Source organism: Sorex fumeus, unplaced genomic scaffold (genome assembly GCF_029834395.1).
Source record: "Sorex fumeus unplaced genomic scaffold, SorFum_2.1 ptg000086l, whole genome shotgun sequence".
Taxonomy (NCBI): domain Eukaryota; kingdom Metazoa; phylum Chordata; class Mammalia; order Eulipotyphla; family Soricidae; genus Sorex; species Sorex fumeus.
The window spans coordinates 41,113,933-41,141,359 of record NW_026606143.1 but is presented as its reverse complement, the minus strand read 5'-3'; the positions used below and the strand labels follow the sequence as shown (position 1 = coordinate 41,141,359).

Here is a 27,427-nt window from a genome sequence, read left to right as displayed (position 1 = left end):
ACAATGCCCAGAAGTAGTTTTACTTGCCACTATTGATGAAAAAAGTGTGCTACTGGCATCTAGTGGGTAGAGCCAGGGATGTTGTGTAAAATCCTAGTAGGAACAGGGGTTCTGGCAACCACAACAACTCTACCATAAATAGCAAGAGCTCCAAAGTTAGGAAACACTACACTAGACTAAAGTCTCCCATATGCTGGGAGGATATGTGATTCTCAGTTCCAGATTAGAAACTTCTATATTTATTTACCTGGAAAAAGAATGTAACTTCAACCTAGCATGGAAAGGCACGTAGAACCTGAGCTTTGTTTTATGCTTCTTGTAATATTCATTTATTTAATAGTTTAGGCTGGCAGAACCACCTGCTTTACGCTAATATCCAGGGCACTAGGTCATTTTCATCTTGTTCTTCAATGGATACTTGAGAGAGGGACTAGTCTATTTGGGAGTGTCTGAAAAGGGCCCAAAAGAAGATTCTGGTTCTAATTAGACTTGCCTTGTAGTCCAGAAGACACAACAGCAGCATCTGCGTCACATATAATGACAACAGTAAAGGGATGCAACCACAATGGATTTCTTGAGGGTGCAGATAGAACTTAGAAGTCAAAATAGTTTCAGAGAGCAATTCTGCCATATCAACTCAAAATGAATTTGTAAAATGCAAGGTCTGGTAATTGTATTTCTAGTAATATTCATAGAAATATTTAATATGTATAAGATACATTAATATCCATCCCAACACCAAATCTGTTCACAAAAGAGTCAACATCAAAAATAATAAAAATTATTCCATACATTTCCCAAGTTACTGCCGATACAACAAAATGTGGTGTTAGAATGCTCACAGCAGCAATATTTGCAGCAGTCCTAAACTATAAACTTCCCCTAAATCCATTAAAGTATAATAGAAACTTGTGGTCCACGTACAGAATGAAATAATATGCACAACGAGAATGAATAAACCAACTCCAGTCACCTATGATAATATGGATCACTCCTACAGACACGGCACTCCACCAAAGAAAGCTGACACCAAAGAGGATGTAGAGGATGAAAACCTTAGTGGAAAGTATAAAAAAAGAGAAAACGAATTTGTGCTTCAGAAGGATTGGAACAAGCAACTGGTAGGGAATCTGAGGAAGTCCACAGTTTACTGACCTTGACACCTGTCCTAACATGGATGGGCACAAACTCATTAGATTGTAACATGAGATAAATGAGATATACTCTTTTCTTTTCTTTTTTTTTCCTTTTTTTGGTGTCACCCATTGCAGTACACAGGGGTTACTCCTGGCTCATGCACTTAGGAATTGCTCCAGGTGGTACTCAGGGGGACCATATGGGATGCTGGGAATTGAACCCGGATCGGCCACGTGCAAGACAAATGCCCTACCCGCTGTTCTATTGCTCCAGCCCCCGAGATACACTCTTTCTTATGTGTGTATTATTGTCTACCCATCTTTACCTCACCCCCATTATCTATCTTTAAAGAAACAGCAACAACCTAAGAGGCTGTCAATGAGGGTCTGTTTAAACAAACCATGGGATATATTCACCAGAATCCTGCACAGTAAGAAAAATAAAACAGCTCTCTTTTTGTCAAATTGGAAAACTGTATGTAGAAAGTCGAACTAGGAAGTTGCAGTAGAGTATAATTTTCACAGGGAATATATGTTGATTGAAAAAAGAAATGCCAGAAGTTATATTTTCAAATGGCTAATAGCAATTGTCATTTGAGGATGGGATCCCAGGGACTTTAATAGAATTCTACCTAATGTATTTTCATATGGTTTTAATTTATTTATAAACATGCACTAGAGTTTGACTCAGAAAAAAAGATATATAGAAAATTCAAATGAACAAAATATGAGTAAAGTTTGATATTATTTTATATCACTGAATAAGGTAAGGGGTTTTATGGGATAAAAAAATGCTAATGGAATAAGTCTGGCCTACAGGATAATTATGTGAACCGTTGGTGGAGGTCACTTTGGTTTGTTGTTGGCAATCTTAACAATTGATTCAAATTAGCACTTGTTTGCTGGGCTGCTCTCCATTCAAATCTAGTTGTGGTGTGGCCACAGCAAAGGGGATTCTTGGCCACACAAAGGGTGTGACTACGAAATGGCAAAACAACAGGATTTGTTTGATTAGGTGAACAAAACCATATATTCAGAGGAAGGAAAAATCACAACAGCTACACCCAAAGTGTAGGTGGGTGGTTCATGAAATGCATTCATTCATGAATAGGTCTTATGGAGAACTGTGAGAGAGTTAGGGTCGTGCACACACCATATAAGCACATATAAGAAGTCTTATGGGTACTCTGTAATAGACTGAATTTGAGAAGAAATATTAGTGAATAAACCATGAAAAACATTTTTTGTCCATTGTCAACAAATATTTTCTGATTGCTCCCTGGGGGTCTGCTACCATACAAAAATTTTGTGAATCCAATGCTTTTTCAGCATGTCTGATTTGGGGGGGGGGGTAAACTCTAAATAATAGTGGTGAATCTTTTATTGAAACAATGAATCTAATCAAAGCAGATAAATTCATCTGCCTCACAGGGACGGGGAGGGGTGGGGGGTGGGGTTTTATTGGGGTTCTTCATGGTAAAAAATAAGTATTGGTAAAGGGAAATGTGTTTGATATTTGCATGACTGAGACATAAACCTGAAAGCTTTGTAACCTTTCCCACAGTGATTCAATAAATAAATTTAAAAAAATTAAAAAAAAAGTAAAAAAAAAATTTTGTGAATCTGATACTACTTTTTAAAATTTTTTATAATCAACTGCAAACGTTATTGGAATGTGTATTCTTACTATTACCCAAGGCACTGAATGGAAATTCACTTTAAAAAAACTGATATAAGCAAAGTTGTTGATAAGACTACAACTTTTTTTTTTTTTGCTTTTTGTGTCACACCTGGGGATGCACAGGAGTTACTCCTGGCTCTGCACTCAGGAGTTACTCCTGGCGGTGCTCAGGGGACCATATGGGATGCTGGGAATTGAACCCAGGTCGGCCGTGTTCAAGGCAAATGCCCTAACCGCTGTGCTATCTCTCCAGTCCCAAGACTACAACTTTTGACACTCATTCATAACATGGAATAGGCTGTATCTTAGGAATATTACCCAACTCTCGATGCACATTATATGGAACAAAAGCAGAATATCTTGGTATGGTACATACCTGGCCAAGATGATTGACTTGGTGTCATTGGTCAGACCAAATAAAATGGAAGACAGTTGGCATGGGGCCCAGCTATGACAATTATTGAAAAAAGCACGACAGTGATTTTAAGTGTAGTCTGCACTGAGACCCATTGTTTCTAAATTTACACTACAAAAGAAACTAGAGGTGGTCCTTCAAAAAGCATTTTATATGGGCATCTAATAGTACTTCATCTCAACTTGTCCAGTTTGACTAAAAATTATAATATGGAACCCAGGGATGGTTTAGAGGGAAAGAGCACCTGCCTTGCAAACATGAGTCCATGAATTCCATCCACAGTGATGATCCCTGCAACAATGCTTCTGAGCCCTCAACTAAGCAAAAGACCATGCATATAAGCAATCTCAGGTCGTCTGTAGTCAGCTGTATGTAAACATAATTCAAATGATCAACCCTGGTACCCAGATACCAAAACCAAAGATGGGCAAAAACCATGACCAGCACCACAAACAAAGGTATGCCGCTTCATTTTGGGAACAAAAGCAACAAAGGGAACTGAGGGGGTGAAAGCAAAATGTAAACAAGGTGAAATTCTAGCACTACAAGCTTCTGATTTCCAGGTAGACCACGGTAATGCTAATCCACGAGTTTGATTTCCATCATTGTATTTGATCTCCATGTGAAATTGATCCAAAACTGAGATGGGAACAGCTCTTAGTAGATAGTGGACCGCATCACATAGATTTTATTGTGGTTTGGAGTCCACATATGGTGGTGCTCAGGGCTTACTCCAGGTTCTGTGCTCAGGGATCATTCATGGCAGAGCTTTGGGGACTATATGGGATGTCTGCAATCAAACCATGGTGGGCCATGTGCAAGGCAATTGCCCTGCCCATTGTACTATTTCTCCCGCCACACAAAAAAGGTTAATACTTCCAGAAGTTGTGTTTACCAAGTCGTAAAGTTTATCTGCTACCCACCTTTCTTCAGATGCTCTAGCTATTCCATGTTTAAGTGCCAGCATGGGAGACTAAATATGTAAAAGGAAAAGTCTAACAAGTAGGCACACCTGAAATCTTGAAAACATATTTGGAACCTACCTTTTAACTGAAGTGAGCAATGATATCCCTAATATAAACAAGAGCTAAATATTATCATTTAACAGAGTTCTGGGACTCTGTAATTGCAACGGCTAATGAGAAATATGAAGGAAATTTGCAATTTGTATTTATAAAGAAGCCACCATGTGATAGCAACACACTTGTAAGCACAATCACAGGGTATGCAGTGCATGCTAGCACCAAACTAACTAGGTCAAGTCCCAGACAGCCACGGTTATAGAGACAAAAACAGTTTGAAAAGCACTTCCTTAAAACGAGAGCAGGAAATGTGCCAGTTATTACCTCATTAATTTGAAGATTCCTGCACTGAGCGAGACAGAACTTGAGCACTCAGACCAGAGACACAATTCCCTTCTGCACATTCATTTATAAATGGATGCCCGGCAGCATGTAACCATTTGAAGGGACTCCTCCACACATGCATTTCTGACCAGAAAGAGGTCATGCCTCTGAAGGGACATGCTGAAATTTACTTCTCTCTAAAGCCCACGTGCTTCCTCTCTTTCCTCCATTCCTTAGACCAAGTTAGATTAGTAGGATGTGATTAAACTGTGATTGCCCACTTGTTTTCATTAGCCATGGTACAAATCAAATCTCATGCTTCTTGTGCCGCTCAAGGGGTGTTTATAGTCTGGAGAACATTTCTAACCCTGATTTAAGGAAAACTCTGAAAACCTTCACTATACTCTATAGTTGTAGCCTAGCCTAGAAGGTATCAAATCAAAACAGCCATACGTTTCGGGTGCTTGAGGGCTTGAATTCACTCATTTAGAATGAAGGTTCAAAACCATGGATATACACATTTAAAATTTTAAATAAAAATTTATTTTCTTTTAAGGTTCCTGGGAAAAAATCATGGGATGCTCCGTACCAAATTCTGATTCTGTGATCAGGATCATTGCTGATGGTGCTTAGGGGAGTGTATAGGGTGTCAGGGATTGATCCTGGATAGGGAACATGCAAGGCAAGAGGTCTACTTTTTGTACTACCTCTCCAGCCCATAAGTAACAATGTCCATCTTTACTCAATAAAATACTGATGTTTTTGGAAAGAGTAACTTCACCCAGATCAGGTCTTTTCCATTTGTTCCAATAGTATCCCTTCTTCCAGCCCAGACAATCTTATACTACTCCATAGAGGTATATGAGCTAAGTACACAACTCAATATTGAGTGATCATAAATAACAAGAATCTTACTTAAAAAACAAAGTGTTTATAATTCCTACATTCATCTCTGTGACTTCCTACAGGGTCACAGCCCACACTTTTCAGAAACTTTGATCTAAGTTATTGAGCTTCTTTTCAGTAATCTCTAAAAGGAATCACAGAATTTTGAAACATAGGAGTCAAAATTTGCATCTCTGAAGATCTCCAAATAGTGATCTTTCCAACTACAATTCTTAGATGCTGTAGTCATGTAGTTCTCAACCAGGGCTGATTTAGTCCTCAAGGAGCATAATGTCTGGAGACATTTTTGTTCAGTTGGTGCAACTGGTGATGGTGTTATTACTGGCTTTACAAAGAAGAGGCCAGAAGTGTTGAAGCAAACATTACTCCTACCTCCTAATAAGGATTTATCCAGCATCAAATGCCTAGGATGCTAAAACTAAGAACTGTAGAGATTCTGCGATATCTGTGTGATTCTACCTATAGGGTATGTCTGAAACAGGTGAATCTATTGAGACAGAAAGAAGGCTGGTGATTTTTCCAGGGTTTGGGGGTAGAGAACTGAAGAGTGACTACTGGGCATGAGATTTTATTTCAGGTGACAAAAATATTCTTAAATTTTTGCCCACCAAATGTAGGACATGCCTGGCATATATGGAAGAGAGTCAAGAAGTATTTCAACAGGTAAAATGTTAGGAGAGAGACTTGCTCCTAATGTGAACTACATTTATCATGGTCATCAGCTTCAATAAACATATACCAGCCTGGGGCAGCTCTTGTGCAATTATCCCACACTTCTGCAATGTTTTGAGCCTTCCACATTTCTATATTTTATGTAAAGACCATAAGCTTCTCGGGGGCAAAGAGATGTATACAATGGAGGGGTCCCAAGGTGCTTAGGAAGCCTGGGGAAACCATGAGTAATCCTCATACAGCCCAACCCAATGTTTCATCACCCTGTAGATTGGTGGATCCTCCTCTTCCAGGGATACCCTAGACACTCCGGCAGTGATGGCAGGCTCCAGGTGCAGTGTTTTGCCTGGTGCCAAACCAAACGCTGGTCAGGAATGTACTGGACTATTTCCACCTCTACTAGCCCCCATACATTTTTAGATTGAGATTTAATTCACATACTGCACAATTCACTAATGTATAAAGCTGCATGTCTTTAATATAGTCACTAGGTTGTACAACTATTGCTTCAATATTCAGATAGATACCGAAACTCAAACTCACTAAGCAATCTTTCCCTCCCTCCCTAGAACCAGACAACAAGCAGCTACTTTCTTTTTCTACGAATTTGACCATTCTGGGCATTTCCTAGAAATAAAATCATGTAAGTGCTCTTCTGTCTGATTTCTTCCACTAGGATACTGTTACCAAAATTCATCCAAGATGAAGGTCATTTTGGTGCTACATTCCTAATCATGGTAGAGTAACGTATACTTTGTATACATATCATTCCATATATTTAAATATATTATAGTATTGGGATATCTTATAATGATTAATATTTATATGCACTATAGTATTGGGATAAGATACTCTAAATATTTTCTCCTAATGATTTTAGAAGCCTGGAGATTTACAGAATACGACTCAGAACAGACCTGGCTCTTTATTATGGTTCTCCTATGAATACAGTGATAATGAAGATGATATACTAGATAAAAGAAAAGTGGAGATTTCATGATGGTAAAGCTGCCTGGGGAAAATTAAAGCAAACTTACACGAATGGCAAAGAATGTTATAATTAAATTTCAAGTACAAAATGTGTTGCAGTAAAATGTATGTGAGCATATTCAATTAATTTGATCTTCTCCCTAATTTATTTTTTTCAGTTTCAGAACTAGTTAACACTTCTGCCAGACACACAATTCATGATGTGATATTTTACAGAGGTTTGGAAAGAATTCATAACTGCTATTACGGAATCCAATATAACTTAGGCACACAATGAAGAGAGACTAGCTGTGAAGCCACTCAGGATCTGATCTATAGTGGAAGGAGCATTCGTTAAAACTACAACAGAAACCAGGGATGACAATGCAGGTGGAAGTGGTAACATTGCTGGAACGGAAATCCCACCGCATACTTTGTGTTTCCTGTAGAACTAGCAGAATTCTACTGCCAGGTGTGGCCAAAACAACAAGAAAAAGACAATGGCATTCTGACATTGTACACTTATGACCCATTGGGAAAATCCTTAAGAACTGAAGGTGAAAAGCAGACTACTAAAGTAAGACATCTAGGAATCATTTTCTGTCCAAGAACAAGAGAAGAAACCCTGCACCTATCAGACTGTGAGAATGATGTCTTTGGGGGAGGATGTCTATTCCTTTGTCTCTTTCTATTCATTACTCATTTTTTTTCTGGGGGAGGGGGGTAGTTGAGCAAAACCTGGCAATACTTAGGGCTTACTCTTGGATCTATGCTCAGAATCATTTCCTGGGTGCTTGGAGGACCATATGTGGTACCAGGGATCACACAGGAGTTGGTCACGTGTGAGCAAGCTCATTACTCACTGTACTATTTCTCTTGCTACTCCTTGGTCTCGTTAATATTTCCTCCTTAAAAATTCTGAAAATCAACACTTTTTCAATATCATATTTTGAAAGAGTCAAACGTACACTGAACGGCATTATTTGCTTTACTTCACATATATTCTCCTACTTTCAAGGCAATGAAAGAGTGAAGTTTATTGGCTATGGTCAGGCATCAGGGGTCATTTCACATGGAACTCACCTCAAAGACCAAGATCTTTCCACAATCATATGCTACTTCTGTATGGAAATGTTCGTATGCGTGTGTGTGTCTGTGTGTGTACTCTGTACCCCTGTAGGAATATGCATCTTACTTTGGTGTGTTTTAACCAGTAAGCAAAAATGAAAATACTTTTTTTCACATGACTGTGTTACCTCTGTTAGTGCAGATGTAACATATTCACTCCCAACAGTAACCAGTTAATTATAACCCAAACAACACACTATTCATCTGCATATAATTTCCCTTTTTGAAAGCTGCTCTACCAGATATTTAGCAAATGCTTACAGACCTTTCAAATTATAAGTTGTTTGAGCTCTTTTGGTGAATGCTCATATTAAGATATTTTCTACTAGTGTTCTAAAAGGGATCCTATCTCTTTAAAAATATTGGGTTTTGTGTCTTTGATGTTATTATCTCCTCCTACCCCAAGCAATGAGAGTGAACATTAAATAAACCATGGACCACTGGGAGAACTAGCGCTATCAATTACTCACTACTCTTGCTGAATATGAATTAGAAATATTATAGCTTCAACTTTGAGATCTCCTCTGAAGTTCTGGAATTTGTGGATTATTTAAGAGATACAAAATCTTGGATACCCAGAATCTTTCAGAAATAGTTCTTCAGGGCTCATACTTATTCACAGAAATGGTTCTTTAGGGTTTGCATAAATGCACATTCTGGTAAATCTCCCCAAATAAAGAGGGTGGTGGAGGAAGAGAAGGGAGGAGAGGAAGAGGAAGAAAGGAGGAGAAAAAGGAGGAAAGGGGCCTGACTCCAGAGGGTAGAGTGTTTGCCTTGCAGACAACTGCCCATAAGGTCCACCAAATATGCTAGGAATGAGTACTGACTGCAGAGTTAGGAGTAAGCTCTGAGCACCCCAGTTGTGTCCTGAAACAAAACAGAAAAGAGAAGGAAAGGAAAAGGAGCACAAGAAGGAGGAGGAATCGTTTTAGAAAAGGGGTGCTGAAAAATATATTCATGGGGTCCCAGAGATAGTACAGAATGCAGGACACTAGTATTGCATGAAATTGACCCTGGCTCAGTCTATGGCATCCCATAAGACCCTCCAAGCACTGCCCGAAGTGATCCTTAAGTGCAGAGCCAGAAATAAGCCCTAAGCACAGCCAAGTATTGCCCAAAATAAAAATTACTTAATCAAAGCCTATTTTAGAGCCAGACATCTTAGCTGAACCCAGACCACCAGGCTGAGAGTAGCTCAAAATAAACCCTGAAAATAACACTCCTGGCAGGGTTCAGGGGACCATATTGGATGTTGGGTATCAAACCCATGCATGGCAGGTAGGTGCCCTTCCCACTGTACTAGCGCTCCATATCCTCATTCTGAGTGTTCTTATGTGCCTCTTTCATTTGACCTGAGACTCTATTGGTAGACATTTTTCTTTAATTGGTAATTAATAAATACCTACATCTACTACATATTATCCTCAGAAACAGTCCACTCTGACAGTGATTCACGTTTCCCTTGATAATATAGTGAGTATTTACCAGTTGATACACATACTCATTGCAGTGGTAGAAAATAAGACTTCAGGCTGAAAGATGGGAGTGGAATGACCTACAATTTATATACAATTTCCTGATTTAGCCAAAGAACTACTGTAATACTGTAGATAGCTCTGGTTTACCATAACCTCACGATTCCTTCTGCAGTCACTGCTCTCCCCTTCATCCATCCTCAACCCTTTCTTGTCCTCAAATATACATGGCAACAGAGAGTGAAAGCCTTCTGAACACGAAAAGAATGCTCTGTTCGGACACTCACTTTTAGAATTCTCTGCATAAACCAAAAAGAGAATAAATCATCTAGAAGCAATGGATGGTTTGAGAACTGACCACTGTTCTATTAATTGCATCCCAAGGCCAATAAATATATTGGGGATATAATCAACGCTCAATCCTGGCTTTCAATTTTATATTTCTATTTTGGTCTTTGGGAGTTATGTCCAGGGACTCTAACAATCTCCGCATACTGAGCAGCTGTTTTAGTTGCCATTACATCATCAATAAGCTTTCTCTTTTTCGGGGCACTTGTGGCTTCAGGAGCCTGTGAATAACTATTCTCATGCACTGTTCTCTCTCTTTTTTTCTCTCTCTGTCTGTTTTTATTCAGCAGTGCTCAGAATTAAATTCTGGCACTGTGTTCAGGGTAAAGCTATGGGGCCAAAAGTGGTGTTGGGAATTGAACCGAGGTCAGCCACAGACAAAGCAAGTGCCCTACCTGCTGAACTATCTCTCTGGTGAGAACTGCTCTTCTTACCTGTGTTATTCTTTCCTGTCACTTATCTATTAAATTTATTTGGTTTCTTGTCCCATGTTTACTCATTAAATATTTTGAGCTAGAAGATGTTTCTTTTTCATAGCTTCAAAGAGCTAGCCAAAACTAGTTTATTCCAGTAGGTATTCATGGTTTGCAATCAATAAAATGTAGGAAGTTTGTGTTTGTTATTATTCTTTTCGATTTTCTCTTTGGACTGAATTGATTCTGAACGTCCAAGAATCTAATAATATTTTAAAGAATATTATTATATCCATAAATAAACTCAATTACATATAAAAAATCCAGCACATATATTAATATATTTTCTTGCAGTATACTATAATTTGGACCAACAGATGAGAACTCAGTGAATAAATATCTCTTTTCAATTTTTATGAGAGGTTATTTACACAAAATTTCATAAAAGCTAACAGAAATGCTGTTATACATTTTCACGTTTAAAAGTCCCATCTATATCATCATAAGATTTCTGCTTTTGGAGAATTCAAAGAGAAAAAACTTTCCTATATTTTCACAGTATTGTGGATCATTCCCCTATGTTTGCATCAAGTAATTGACAGAATTATCTAGCAACTGTTCTATAAATCAGATCTTCCTAGGAACCAAAAAGCTCACAAAAACAAAGAGAGCACAAAATCAAGCATTCAAGGGTTACAAAGGGATTGTGCATACCAGCATTAATTCCTGGTGGTGTGCTTGAGTGCTGAAGAGGGTTCAACTCCACTCTGACAAAAAGCTAGAGAATACTGCTTAAAAGAAAATGTCTTGATGAAACACTGAACAACTGATTTTTGGTCCAGTCCCTTGAAATCATTCCAGATATTAGATAATCCTAATTTAAAAGAAAATTTAAGAGCTGAGTTCCGACAGATGAGAAGGAAAGGGTCTGGACCTTTTTTTTTTTTTGCTTTTGGGTCACACTCAGCAATGCACAGGGGTTACTCCTGGCTCTGCACTCAGGAATTACCCCTGGCTATGCTCAGGGGGCCATGCGGGATGCTGGGAATCGAACCCAGTTCGGCCGTGTGCAAGGCAGAATGCCCTACCTGCTGTGCTATTGCCCCATCCCCAGGGTCTGGAACTTTTACCATCTGACTTATTGAAAGGTCACCCATGTACCTTGACCAGGGCTGAAAATGAGGAGGTTAAGCAAAGGAGAACAAGCCCCACCTCCCCTTCCCTTCCTCCTCCCAGTAAAACTAAAGTCTTATAGCAGTCAAACACAAATGCGTCAAGAGTGAATTTTGAAAGCTTTTTCCCAGGTGAATCTTCCACATTATTCCTACTTAGAACATTCCTTTGCTTATAGTCCATACATGTACCTAACAAGCTTAGACGTATGAATTTCCAGCAGACTATAAATTAGAAGCAGCAAATTAGAAAGCAAGAAGATGCTAGTCTAAGCAACCTGGAAACAGCAGAATATAATGGCCGAAAGTCAAGAAAAAGAATTACTACCACCAAAAAATGGGCAAAAGAGCGTTTTGAAAAGGTACAAAATACCACACAAAATCATGTATTTATAATAGTAGATAACAGTATTTATAATAGTAGATAATAGTAGTTATGTTATCTATGTATGTATGTTCATTCCACTGTTGTTAAGCATCTTCCACTGGTCAGAGGCCAGGACTAAAAAGGAAGTGAGGACATTAAAGACAAGCTTCCTTCTTCTCACTTGCCAACTGGTGACTATCTTGAACTCTGACCACCCTACACTAACATGATTATAAACCATGATCCCTTAATTATAATAATAATGATGATGATAAAAGAAAAGCATTTGACTGAAACGAGGAGGTGGGTTAGATTTTGCTGTCTGGAATTTTCTTCCTCTCAGCACTTGTTCTAGATTTATAATTCCGGGGTACTTCCGTGTGAATTTTCTATTTTGCAGGTCTGCTGGATTCTCCAGACCAAAGGAAAAATTCAGAGTAGATGATTCTGGGCAAGAAGGTGTCCTTAATGTGACACTCTTATAACCTTGCTTCGAACACTCCTCTTTCCCAGAAAAACAAGACAACGAACCTAAAATTCATAAGCACTCATTGTCTTGAAAACACGGGAGCTCGGAGAGACACAGTACAGCCGATACAGCACTTGTCTAGAATGGGCTGATCCAGATTTGATCCCAGGTGCTCCATATCGATCCCAAGACCTGCCAGGAGTGATCTCTGAACCTAAAATCAGGGAATGATTTCTAGCCACTGCCAAGTGTAGCACAAAAAACAAAAAAAAAATCATCTTGAAGAGAGGTAACAAAATGGTCTCAGGTTCGTGGATGTGTAAGTGATGGAAGACATGGTTCTAGGATTCAGATTGCCACAGTTGTTCCAGAGATAGTGCCACAGAGGAAAATATCTCAAGCTTATGATTTATTTTTAAAACATTATTTTTAAAAAAGAGAAAAAATACATGGCCTCAAATGCAAAGAAAACAAGTGCTTTGGAAATGTGTGTATCTAACAAGGCAGGCACAGAGTTTATTCATATATGAAGTAATTGTTATAGGAATCTTTTCCCAATAGAAATTTTTTAACACCAAAACAGTAGGAGAATTTTAAACTGCATTAGCAGCTAAGAGATACCAATTTTAATAAATTATGGACCAGGAAACACAGTAGGAAAAATAAAATTATAAGAATCATTTAATTTCGATTGCATTGGCCATCAAAATCTGGACAACTGTTTAAAGCAAATTGGCTGTAATTCTATCCAGTGAATCAGGAACTATTGACAGAGTAAGGAAGCATCTGTTTATTGTTGTGGACAAATATGTCTTTCTTTCTCAAACAGTGATACAAATGAGTGAGATGGTTTTTAAAGCTCTACCATTAATAATTCATCAATGATTTTAAATGTTTAGAATATGTGCTAATCTTTTCAGATATTATCATATACATCATTTAATAAAAAGATCGAAAGAGAACATAATAAAATCTACATTTTTGTTTCATCTTCCTCCTCTTCTCAAGTACCACATTTCTCTTCATGCCTACAAGCTCTATGTAAGCTAATGCTAATTCTCTTAATATCCATATTGGTAAAAAGGTAAAGGTAAAGGCCGTCCCGTTGATCATCGATTTGCTCGAGCGGGCCCAGTAACGTCTCCATTGGAGACTTTGTTGTTACTGTGTCTGGCATATCGAATACTCTCGGTAGCTTGCCGGGCTCTCCGAGAGGGACGGAGGAATCGAACTCGGGTCGGCCATGTTGGCAAGGCAAACACCCTACCGCTGTGCTATCGCTTCAGCCCATCCATATTGGATTTCCTTAAAAGGGAATCTACCTTGTGTCTGCTTTACAATTCACCAATAAATTTATTCACAAATGAATACAAATTCTGGACTTAACTGTCTTTTACAACCATATTCTATTTTTGTATTCATGAATGCATTGTGCTTATAATAACCAGCTTTATTCATTGTAATCTTTCTCTGTAATTCAAAGGTCTGCCTTTCTTTAGATGATTACTCATACTCTAATACACCCCCAAAGATTGTCTTAGAATCTTATTAGCATTTTACTAAGTTATTACTGCATGTCAAGTGATATGATTGTGGAGAGTAAGAAGTAACTTTCCATTCTCCCATGAGATGTTCTCACTTATTTATCACATGATTTGTCTTTTGTAAATTCTGTTATTATCCCATTTTACTGATGAGATAAATGAGGCTCAGGTAGGTTAAGTATCCTGTAAATGACCTCCCAATCCTTGGTGAAGCTGAGGTTCAGGACATGTAAATCTAAAATCAATCTCTAAATACTATATTGTCTTTCATGGATAAAAACATTCTTCTTGAATTTAATTCAAGAATTTAATTTAATTATTTATTTAATTGAATTTAATTATTTAATTGAATTTAATTCAAGCATCTATAAAAGTGTATATATATATCTACATGTATAAATTTCGAAAATATTACTAGTTATAAAGATCCAATTATACTTCCAATAGCATTTGGGTATATATTCAATATCTATCAATCTAAACTTGATCAAAATCTCATCAATTATGTTACTACCTACATTATTAGTTACAAGTTGGTTTTAAAATCGATCAGATACATAATAAAGAAAAAGTCCAAATTGTCCAAACACTAAGATAGAAGAGTAAAAGACAGACTAAGTATTGCTACATAGAATGGAAGATCCAGGACAAAATATTCTATAATACATACAAGCTTGCAAGGATTAAAAGGTAAAGGTAAAGGCCCTCCCGTTGATCATCGATTTGCTCGAGCAGGCCCAGTAACGTCTCCATTGGAGACTTTGTTGTTACTGTGTCTGGCATATCAAATACTCTCGGTAGCTTGCCGGGCTCTCCAAGAGGGGCGGAGGAATCGAACTCGGGTCGGCCATGTTGGCTGCGTGCAAGGCAAATGCCCTACCGCTGTGCTATCGCTCCAGCCATGCAAGGATTAAAATACATTTTTAAGAAAACAGTGTTTCATATATTGCTTGACTTATCCTTTAGGTCAGAGGTGAAAATTTTTTATTTTAGGATAACCTTGAATTCATGGTTGCTATGGTGGCAAATGAACTGCAGGATGGTGTCAAGGAGAAGGGCCTTTGTTTCCTCTTTTGGTGGATACTGGGATGGTAATAAAGGAAAAATTACAGTAAACAGAGAAAATACTTTCAGTAGAAGGACATACATAGAGCAACAGTGACCTTGAAATTAGAAAAACTCAGCTATGGGGACAGAGTGATTGTACAGTGAGTAGGGCACTTGCCTTATACCACAACTGGCCTTGGGTTTAATCCTTGGCATCCATACAGTCCCCAGAGCACCACCAGGAGCAATTTCTGAGTGTAAAACCAGGAGCAAACCAAAACAAAACACAAAGAAAGAAACCCTCAGCTAGATATTGGGGAGAATTTAGGGACTTTACCCACAGTTTGAATTCATTGATCTTGATCTGAAAGAACTGGAGAACCCAAGACCTATGGAACTATCTGACTTCCTTTGTTCTTGGTAAAGAACAATGTTAGTTTGGCTGGAACCAGAAACACTTCATGATATTGCCATGGCTTAAAGTAAATTTGAATCAGCATGTGCAGTCAACTAACTTGCTGACTTAAACCAGTTGAGGAAATTTTTTGCCCGTTAAACCTATTATTGCCCATAATGAAAGACTTCGTACACTAATCACAACATTCAGCCTTATGTTTGATCACAGCTTCTAAAAATTCATGATACAGAGATTTTTAGTTATGCTCAACACTTTTTTTTCAGAAATCTGATTGGTTGGCTTAGAGAGTAAGAATGGTATAAATTGAGCCCTCAGTTCGACGAAATCTAAAGGACCAAACATCCCTGAGTTTCATACAGGAACTAATTCTGAATACATACATTCAAAGGTATGTGGAATTTTATTCATAATCTGTATCCTTTTTATTGTGCTTACTTCTTCTTTCAGGAGTTTTATGTTCAAAATATGCTTGATGTCAATATTCAGTTAGTTTTTTAATTGAACCATAATTAAATTAGACTTGATTACTTAAATGGGTTATTTTACTTTCTAATGCAGTAGTGTGTTTGTCTAGTTTGTTTAAATTCTAGCTCCAGAATCCCAAGGCACTTTTCTGGGCCAAATTTCACAGCAAAATATTTATTTTAATTACTTATCAATTAAGATAAAAATAGTTCTTTCATAGACTGTGATCCACATTTTGAAAAACATTTTATTTAATTACATCCATTAGAACCATCAGCTAAGAGCTTTTTCTCATTAATTCTACCTGACAAAACAGATTTAGGAGGTAGAAAGCTTCAGTGTACTTTTCATAGCCAGCATTATTACACCAGATATTTACTTCCTATGCAAAACATATGGTCTTTCTCGTGACAGTTTTCAAAGTTAGTCAAGAATTTGCACCACATAGCAATAGATATATATTAGGATGATCTTTCTTGGGTTCATATCCCAGGGTTCATATTTGTGGAATAACTGAAATGCAGTGTCAACAAAAGGAAGACGCAAGTGATTAAATATGGGATATTTTAAGTAGAAACAATCTTTTAAGATTTTTTAATTATTCAAAAGGCATAGACTGCTAGCAAAATATTAATGGCTCCTCCATTCTATTCAAGATATCTTTTGCCTCACACTAAGAGCTTAGAGATACTACCTAAAGTTCGTGCCTGGCTCTACTGGTCTGACCACCTGGAACTAAATTCCAATCCTTCTTCACATAATCTAGATAAATGAAAATTTATTTAACATCATTTTTGGACAACCAGTTTTTGTATCTAACAACAGTACTGTCCCAGCAGATTGTAAAAACAGATTGGGACATCTTAGTTGTCAAAGAAGCAAATACTGTGTACCATTATGAATTTCTCAACTTTCAGAGCAAACTATTTTTAAAATAATTTTATTACATTTAGCTTCTGTGACCCTAAAGATTATTCCAGTATAGAAAAAAGTCATGTGAAAATTCATGTTCCAACAACTCTGTTCAACTTTTAAGCCTAAAGAAAACCCTTAGGTTTGCCTCTAAAGTCATCACTCTAGAGGCAAGGAAATGGGTTGAAAATTGGAAATCTCATGAATAAAGTAAGCTCACAAAGACTGGCCCTTGACATTAAAGAGACACTTAAATGTGAATTTAGTGGACTTTTGTAGAGCATTAGTTGTGTCCATATTTGAGAGGAAATAAATGAGATGATGTTGACCTATATTTCAGAGCCATCGAGAAATGGGGACCTGGATTTTGTTTGCCTGCCTCCTCGGAGTAGCCTTCTCTATGCCTGTGAGTAAATCCCTGCCAAAATTCAGTTTCCCAAGCTTTGGAATCAAGTTCTGCCCCATAATTGGTAAATTTTAGGAACTAAAACAGTCCAAGATCAGATGTTCTCAAGCAGCTTTGTGTTTAGGAAATTCTTGAGAGTGTGTGTGGGTTTTGTTGTTTTTCAACAGGTTCTCAGATGCCTTCACTAAAGATTAAGATTTAGTACATTTTGGGGTGGAGCCCAGGACACTGTATTCACCAAGTGCCCCAGGAGATTCTGGTGAAACAGCTTGTAAATATTGTTGCCCATGTTTAGATGGAGGAAACTTTTAGATGGGACCCTTCAAGGGCCTCCAGAGAACAAGTTTAGTCAGCAGTAGGCAAATACTACAAAAATACCAGTTTCCTCTCAAACCCAATTTCTCACAAATCTGTGTTAGGAATTTCCATCTGTAACCATCTTCATGTGCTCAAACACCTCATCTCTCCAAGTTATTCTGCTAAACACATGACTTCTGTAAAACTTTACCTATACCTAACACATACAGAGTTATTTTAGGTAGAAATTTACAAAGGAATTGGAAGTCTGACTCATTTTCTCTAGATAACAGCACACAGGCGAGAAAACACAGGTCATAAGTAGGTAGGGCAGCATCTAGCTGCTTTTCAGTGGCATAAAGAACAGCTGACCAGAAGTCAGCAACGCCCGAATAGCTGCCTCTTCTTTTCCTCTGATCCACAAGTCCAAGATTCTGTGCTTCGCCTTCACAGTGGTAATCCTGCCTTGTGGCAATTCTCAGGCATTACGAATCTGACCCTTTCCGTCAAAGCTCCTCAATTTAACATCCCTATTGTCTGAGTGCCCATACCAAGAAAATATAGAAAAAGCAGTTACCTGACGAAAATAATTTGCAATCAGATGAGAGTGAACAAATCCTCTTAGGAAGCAGGAGCGATTGAAAAGAATAGAGCCTTAATTAGCTGGATGTCTAAGGCAGATGCTCTGCGTGATTCTCTCCCCCCCACTCTAGATTTCTACGATTCAAGCCTCAGTCACTTGACCTCCACTTTGGAAAGGACAGACAGTTCTAGTTTAGATAATTATTCAGGTTGTTTTTCACTTTGAACTTTAAATTTTTTCTGACATAAAGACTTTGACAGCATAATAAAAAGAATTGGCTTAAACTTTTATAAACCACTGCTTTACAATGTCTCCACTTTACTGCAGCCCATCTTGTTCTCATATTCACTAACAATTCATGCTTAGTTGTTTCATTTGTTCATATTGTGGATATCTTATTTACTTTGCATGCCAATCATGTGGGCTTTCTTTGATACTCTGGCACATATCTACCAAGTAAGGATGAGGGAAAGTTTGAGAGACAATTCTTTTCTTTTTGCTATTTTGTACTGGGTAAGTGAAGCACACCTCTCTCCCCAACATGAAGTGAGTTTCACCACGAAGTTCAATGGTGCCTGGGGTGGAATAGGATTAGCTAACCACATACATGAAGGGTTGTCCAAGAGCACTGGAGAGCAAATGTGTGATAGTTTCTATGTCCAGGTCAAACACCATAAAATGAGTACCCACAGCAAAGTCATTTGGTTAGTCTAGATCTCTCCTTTATTAAGAGGGGTCCATTCCTAAACAGTGTACCTGTTCTAACTGAAAGTAGACATCAGATATTTTGCACAATGTTGTTTTTTTTAATGAGCTTCAGTCTTCCTTAATGTGAAAGATTGCATATTGACTTAATCTCTTCCTCTCTCCCTCTTCCTCTCCCTCTTTCTTTTCCTTCTTTCTCCCTCCCTATAAAAGCTACCATCTCATCCTGGGCACCCTGGTTACATCAACTTCAGCTATGAGGTAATTTTTCTCTTTACTAATTTTGACCATTATTTGAGTTACCAATGCCCTAGGCTTTGTAAAGAATAGTGTGTTGATTCATCATTTCAGATGTATCTCAGTCCTACTTTTTCAGTTCCGACCACTAGCTTCCTGGTTTAAGGCCTGATGGGTGAACTCAAGTCTACATTGTCCAGCACACTCCTCCCTGGCCTACCTGACTTAGTCTCTCCTCCTTATATGGCTATAAAATGATTCATCACGAATTCCCACTGGGTGAGGGGGTAGAATTGCACAGTAGGGCAGAAAGTGAACCCTGGATGAACACCTTTGTTCTATCTCAGTCCATCAGATGTGGGGATCAGGTAAGATATGATTTAAGATGTCTTCTGCTTAGAAAAATCCTGATTCTAAGATGTTCATATACTAAGTGCACTTTATAATTCAATACTGTAAGATTATTAACAAATGGGGGCTATGAGACATGCTGGAGATCAATGAAAAGTTTTCAATTTCTGGGAATCAGGTTGAGTTGCTCAATCCCATAGTAGCCATATGGCCCGTGGCAAACTGTTTTCTATGGAACTTTCCTTTCCTAATCTGGAGAAGAAAAAGAGCTATAATATTCAGACTTCAGAATTCTGTTTAAACTATAAAATAGTTTAAAAATATATAAAATTACATAGACTTTTCACTTGGAAAAGTCTAACTTAAAGAACATTAGAATTATTTGTTGCATTCATTTCAAGTGCTGTACTATGAAATAAAAGTCTCTGAACCTAAGGGCAACCAAATATATGCTGTTTAGAACAGAATAAGAGTCTTATTTCTTTTATAGGTTCATACAGCAACCTGTGAGTCTATTAATCATACAAGTCAAAAACTATGTTAATAAGAATTTCAGTAAAGATATTTTGTTTTTGACCAGACCCTGTGTTCCCAGGCTGAGGAGCTGTGTAGTTCTTTTAGTTTTCATTGTGATGCCAAATCAAAAAGGATATAAACACATCACAGAAAATTTTTGTTTTGCTTTTTTCTGCTCTTGCAAAAAAAAGTAGGAGCTATGAACTTTAATATAATCAAAACTGCAGTCATTTCAATCAAGCTCATAAACCCCTTTAACACTCCACAACCATATTTGTAAGAGTGAAGGTGACGAATTTTAACCTCAGAGTCTATGAAAAATGTGTGTGATGGATTAAAATCAGTGTCTGATACATAGGAACCACCTGACAAATGCTCCCCTTGTTCTTTCTTGAGTAGAATTCCTATTTGCAGGTTATCATGATTGATTGGGTGACATTATTGAGTCTCTATTTCAAGTAACTCACTCCAAATAAATGTATTCAAATGTCTTTTTGTTTTAAGGTGCTTACTCCTCTGAAGTGGTACCAGAACATGATAAGACCACCGGTATGTAGCTATTCTGTTCTTTATTCCCTCAAAATAGTTAGCATGCTTTCAATTCCCTTGTAAGTGAAGTAACATGTCTAGACCACATACAGACACTAACGAGAAATGTAGTTTGTAAAAAGGTCATATTTGCATACAGTTAGAAATTCTTGCACCGGAGAAAAAATGACTAAGTATTCATATTGTCATAATCACAAAGAAAACCTTGCTACTTCTCCAGCTGAAGTCAATGGAGCCAATGGTAAACCTGACTCTCTGTTTCTCACCAGTACCCTTCCTATGGTTACGAACCCATGGGTGGATGGCTGCACCACCAAATCATTCCCGTGCTGTCCCAGCAGAACCCCCCGAATCACGCCCTACAGCCTCATCACCACATCCCCATGGTGCCAGTTCAGCAGCCCGTGGTCCCCCAGCAGCCACTGATGCCAATTCCCGGCCAACACTCCATGACTCCAACCCAACACCACCAGCCAAATGTCCCTCCGCCCGCCCAGCAGCCTTTCCAGCCCCAGCCTGTGCAGCCGCAACCTCACCAACCCATGCAACCCCAGCCACCCATGCACCCCATCCAGCCCCTGCCGCAACAGCCACCTCTGCCTCCGATGTTCCCCATGCAGCCCCTGCCCCCCATGCTTCCTGACATGCCCCTGGAAGCCTGGCCAGCGACAGACAAGACCAAGCGGGAAGAAGTGGTGAGTACCCCTTGAAGCCGCTACCAGCAACATGGGCCCCCCAAGGGCTGTGCTTTCCGACAGTCTAGGGGCGACAGTGGCCACAGCTGCAGGTTGATGACGATCGGTATGGTCACGTGCTCCTATCACGACTCTCCAACCGATTACGGAAACAAAACTATGTAACATACATGCATACATGCACGGCAAAGCCTGGCAAGCTCCCCGTGACAGTATTCGAGATGCCAAACACAGTCACAAGTGTCACAATAGAGACGTTACTGGGCCCGCTTGAGCAAATCAATGAACAACAGGAGGACAGTGACAGTGACAGTGACACTTTAATTCTGGACAATAAATGAGTGTCTCTAACATTAAGGTGACAGACTTTAGGGTAGGTTTCATTCAATTCTATAATTACTTTTAATTCCTAACTGAATAGGTATTCCGAAAAGCCACTGATTTTCAGTGTGAGAGTATAAGGGATATCAGCTCTCCTTGCCTTTCAAGGCTTAACTTACCAGGAACAAGTTAAGAAAAAAAAAACTAAAAGAACAGGTTTTGAGAATAGAATGCAAGTATTTGAAAAGGCTATAAAAGGTAGGTGGGAATCTGATAGAAAAGACTGATAGGAAGATTACTTGTCCAAAGTGGTTTCCAGTGTCTTTACCTACATGTTTTAGTCCTCTAGTCTTTATTCATTATTCTAGTCTAAAAAACATACTGCATCTTGTATCAAAAAAGCATTTACTAGTTTCTGTCTTAAACATGAAGGCCATGAACTGTATAATGTGTTCACAACTTTCAAGAAATATATTGAGGAAGGTCACTTAAAGCATATACATTGAACTCTTTAAAAGTTCTGTGTAAAATCAGAGCATAAGTAATATCAGAACTTTTAGAGTTGTTTAATGGTAAAGAAACTCAGAGACTAACATGCAGACAATTCAATAAAAAGCAGCAACTGTTGTTTTATAGTAAGTAGTGCATATCCTGATTACAGGGGCCCCTGTTATACACACCTGCTAACTAATGATAATGTGATAAGAAAAAAACCTTGAAAATTAGAGTTCAATAATAGAGTGTTCAGCTTAAATGGCTTAGCAAAACTGAAACTTTGTTTGTTGCTGTTTATAGTACTACCAGGAATATGTGGAAATGATTTTAATTGTCCTCTTTCTGATTTTTTTTAGGATTAAAAGACAAAAACATGAGAAGAGAACTGAAGTAGATATTTCAGGTGCTTTCAGAATGACACAAAAATACAATGAATTGTGTCTACTTTCACTTTACTTAGTAAATTCTGTAACTAAAAATAAGTACTTTAGCAAACAATAAAATGTTTTAAAAATCATTCCTGTGTTTGTGTTAAATTAAACTTGCGAATTCTTTAAAAATTTGGGGAACCATAATTTACAAAGTTGTTGATAACAGACTTTAAGGGCATTCAACGTTGTTATTCCAAATCCCCCACCATTGTCAGGGTTCCTCCACCAATGATCCTAGTTTCTCTCATCCCCACTCCACCTCCCTGGCAAACTCATTTTTAAAATTTATAATAGATAGGTGAGTCTTAAATGTGGACTCTTATGGTTTTGATGTACGTACATATTAATCTCGAGTCTAAACAGCTAAAATTTCCAAGACCCTTAGACCAATGCCCTTATGTGATTGCCAATCTACCTCCACAAGTCCATAGTTGATAAAGTGAAATAATATGAACATACACAGTCACTGATCCTGAACCAAATCAATGGAAGTTTATATGAAGAATTCTTTGCATTGAAAAACATAGGCTCTTAAAAATGTTTATATTGGGGCTGGAGTGATAGCACAGCGGGTAGGGCGTTTGCCTTGCACGCAGCCAACATGGCCGACCCAGATTCAATTCCCAGCATCCCATATGGTCCCCCGAGCACCGCCAGGAGTAATTTCTGAGTGCATGAGCCAGGAGTAACCCCTGAGCATCACTGGGTGTGACCCAAAAAGCAAAAAAAAAAAGTTTATATTACAAAAAAAAAAACCAAAAAAACAAATTAAGACTTGGAATACTACTTTTAACATTCACACCACATTAGAAACCAAAATCTGGCCTTTTGATCACATTCCACCAAAAAGATTTATATATTATATATATATGTGTGTATACATATATATGTATATGCATATGTAATCAAATCAGGACCTCACACATACAAGACATTTGCTCTACCACTAAGCCACATTTCTGGCCCCTGAAATTTTTAAGTGTAATTATAGAATAAATCTAATAATGCATTGAATTCTCGGTTATCAAAGTAACTGGTTTTCCTAAAAATATTAAATGGAGTTTCAAATAGAGAATTGGTGATTTTATATAAAAGTTATTTCTTTCACTTCATAATATTTAAAATGATGAATTTCACTGTATAGTCCTTAAAATGCTAACAGATGCACAAAATGGGCTAGAAACAAGTTTTCTTTCCCACTCATATTTATATTTGAACCCTTTTTTCCTCCTACACCCACGCAGAATTGTAAACAGTTTTACAGGGTTTATATTACAGAGTACCCGCAATAACTTTATTCCAGTACCTTTATGATTAAGGCACCTTAATCATTTTCTGGAATGAATAAACATAGCTTTTACTGGGAGAGTACCGATATTCAAACAATTTAATTTTGAGTAACTCAGACCCAGTTGAAAGTTAAGAACATTCTTAATCAATCAAAAGGAATCAATTCTAATCAATTTAGAAAATATTTGGGGCTGGAGCGATAGCACAGAGGGTAGGGCATTTGCCTTGCAAGCGGCCGACCCGGGTTCAATTCCCAGCATCCTATATGGTCCCCTGAGCACCGCCAGGAGTAATTTCTGAGTGCAGAGCCAGGAGTTACCCCTGTGCATTGCCGGGTGTGACCCAAAAAGAAAAAAAAAACTTAGTAAGTTCCTTGAGAAAGGCACTATTCCAGTCTTGCTAAAAATAGTGAAGTCTCCATCTGTAAGGAATCTTGAATCTGCCAAAGGATAAATTAAGCTCACAAATCATAAGAAGGCCTACTAGCATTAGTACTACAACAGACATAGAATCAAGATTCTCTGGCAAAGGTGGAAGACATCATTAGCTGGCCATCCAGAAGTTTTCCCCACCATTCATTCTAGTTGGCAGAGGTGAAATTAATTTCAGCATCTGGCCTTCCATGAACTCAATAGAGAGGAGCATCCTCCTCTATGCTAGTAATGAATGTTCATTACTCCACTTGACTGTGATGGACTGGGATGGATTGTGGAGGAATAGTCACAGTCAGTCACGTCCTCCCGTTGTTCATCGATTTGCTCGAGCGGGCCCAGTAATTGTGAGACTTGTTACTGTGTTTGGCATATAGAATACATCACGGGGAACTTGCCAGGCTTTGCCGTGCGGGCGAGATACTCTCAGTAGCTTGCCAGGCTCTCCGAGAGGGGTGGAGAAATCGAACTTAGGTCAGCTATGTTGGCTGCATGTAAGGTAAACGCCTTACCTGCTGTGCTATCGCTTTAGCCCGTGGAGGAACACAATGAATAAAACTAAAAGTGAAGTGACGTAAGAGAGGAGAAGTTGGGAGCTGGGAAGAGTTGGGAGGAGTTGGGAGCAGTTGGGAGTTTGGAGCATAGAACTCCACAATATAGCATTTGCCTTGTATGTGTAAGGCCCTGGTCTCCAAACATGGCCACACAATCGAGAGAAAGAAAAAACTCTGATGAAAGAATATTACTAGACACACAAACACACATATAAAGAGAGATGGAGAAGTCACTGTTCTTTGATTTGTTTGAAGGAATGATGCCTGCCATTTCTGATGAGGAGGGGCAAAAGGGAAGTTGGAAAGATGCTAAGACCTAGGTGGTAATATCCTGTACTGGAAGTAAGCACATAGTTCGTTGGCGCCATCACCTCTAGACAGATGACCTTGTTTCCATGCCAGAAATTTATATTCTGGCAATTGGATATGAGAAGGAATCATTACAACAAAGATATTTGGAAATGAACACTCTGGATCGGAACTCCATCCTGAAAGTAGATAAAGGAACAAACACTATAACCTCTCAGTATCTATATTGTAAACCATAATGCCCAAAACAAGAGAGAGAGAAAAAGATAGAGAAAGTGCCTGTCATAGATCCATAGAGCCAGGCTGGGGGAGGGGAGGTTATAGGAGAGAAACTGAGGTCATTGGTGGTAGGAAATGTACCCTGGTGAAGACAGGGATGTTGGATCATTGTATGACAGAAACCCGATCGTGAACAGCTTTGTAACTGTGCATTTCACAGTGACTCAGTAATATACATTACGTGAGGTGCGATAATTTTCAGTGATGCTGATGATAGTCTTATGCAAACATCATTCCAATACCAATAGTGAGAAGCTGGACCACAGCTTAGTTTTCTTTTATCTATCTGAAGAAGTACTGTGATTAAAAAAGAAAGAAAGATGGGCTGGAGGGATAGCTCAAAGGGTAGGGTGTCCTCAAGTTCGATTCCCAGTATCCCATATGGTCACCTGAGCACCACCAGGAGTAATTCCTGAGTGCAGAGCCAGTAGTATCCCCTGTGCTTCGAGAGGTGTGACCCAAAAAGCAAAATAAATAAATAAATAGACCACCTAAGAAAGAGAGTGTAGAAGATGTGAAAAACTAAATTTTAAGAACAAGACCTCAACATGCATGGGTATTACAAAGTAATAATTGGCCATAACAAACAATTCATTAAAAACAACTCACATAAATGTGCACACAGTGATTAAAATTAGTTTATACAATGGCTCATTTTCCCCAGTTAATTTATAAACATAAATTACTTCTCCAATCCTTTTTTATGTGGGAGCACACCCAGCAGTGCTCAGGGATTTGTTCTCGGGAGTAACTTCTGGAAGAACTCAGGGCACCATACCAGGTGTTAAGGATTGAATAGTGTTTGACCAAAGGCAAAGCAAGGACCTTATCTCTGTTCTATTTCTCTGGCCTCAGAAAGGTATTTTGGTAAAAGGGAAGATGGAAAAGAGAATTGCCTTTAGCAGGAAAAAAATGAACATTAAAACCAATGAAGAGCAAAGCACTACTTAGTGAAAGCAAAAGATTTAGAAGTAACATAAATTAAAAACCGGAGTTGCAATCAAAGGAACACCTTCTGAAATTCTGAGGTTAACCGGGTTCACCCACTGTTGGTCCACGGTAAAACACAATGTCTAAGTTCTACCCCATTAAAGAGCTGGAGGCTTTTAGGGACATTTCAAGTTAAATGGGTTCTCTCTTGATTCCAATAAATGCCTGGACTATTGCTGCCTTAAAACTCATCAATTATCTAATTTCACTTTGCAGATTTAACAGGCTGTAATGTACTTTTTCCCTCTCATGCTTAATTATATCATGTATGAATCATCTGAAGAGCTCAACCTCAATCAATAACTCCAATTAGCCAAAAGATTTCATAGTTCACTTATTATAAAGGGCAAAGGAAAATGCAATCTAACAAGCTAATTCCCAGGTTGTATTTTCCTAATCACGTAGCTGAATAGCATGTACTGCGGATCAAGTTCAAAGGATTGCTTGGAAGAAATTTTGCTTTGTCAGAGACTATACTAATTGCCGTATTTTCCAAATTCAGAGAGTGCTAATATAATGGGTTTTTGAAATTACAGATATTTACTAACTCATCATCAGATTCTATACCTGCATATCCAGTATCTTCCTGTAGCTCTTCAAATGTAAAAGGATTAAAATGAAATAAAATTTCAAATTCAGTTACTCACATTTCTCACACTAGATAAATTCCCAGTGCTTAAAGGTTGGAGGGGTAGAGGTGGACAGAGGAGATACAGAATATTTCCATCACCCGTTTTATTAGACAGCGCTGCTTTACACTCTACATCCTAAGATGGAAGAACAATTCCTATTAATTCAAAGGTTTTAAACAAAAGGACAACTTTGTATAACAAGACCGCTCTCTAACATTCATGGCATCATGATCCTCAAGGGAAATTTTTCGAACAATTCTAGAGGGCCTTTTCATCCTCAGGTTGAATCACACAGATGGTTCTCCCTCTAATTTTCTGTGTAAACAGATGAATCGAAAGGACAGCAAAAAAAAAAATCCATTTTGCTTGCAAGAGAAAATCTTTCATTCCCAAAGCAAGGACACTTCTTTGCAAACCTTCACAGGTACATCCTAATTGAAAGTGGGTTGGTCTCCACTTAGGATTCGACTGGA

The 27,427-nt window shown here is 38.3% G+C and overlaps 2 protein-coding genes across 2 annotated transcripts in view; one reads left to right on the top strand and one right to left on the bottom strand.

Moving 5' to 3' along the window:
• Positions 1–27,427, bottom strand: part of ARHGAP6 (Rho GTPase activating protein 6) — a 529,979-nt gene that overhangs the window by 114,478 nt on the left and 388,074 nt on the right. The window lies entirely within an intron of this gene.
• Positions 17,236–21,237, top strand: AMELX (amelogenin X-linked). Its single transcript, XM_056131080.1, has 4 exons — positions 17,236–17,289; positions 19,088–19,135; positions 20,483–20,527; positions 20,797–21,237. The coding sequence occupies exons 1-4, from the start codon at positions 17,236–17,238 to the stop codon at positions 21,235–21,237; spliced, it is 588 nt and encodes a 195-aa protein (XP_055987055.1).

Coding starts and splice junctions, on each gene's coding strand:
- AMELX (XM_056131080.1), top strand. CDS start 17,236: ATGGGGACCTGGATTTTGTTTGCCTGCCTCCTCGGAGTAGCCTTCTCT. Junction 19,136..20,482: donor ACATCAACTTCAGCTATGAG/GTAATTTTTCTC, acceptor TTTTGTTTTAAG/GTGCTTACTCCTCTGAAGTG. Junction 20,528..20,796: donor AGAACATGATAAGACCACCG/GTATGTAGCTAT, acceptor GTTTCTCACCAG/TACCCTTCCTATGGTTACGA.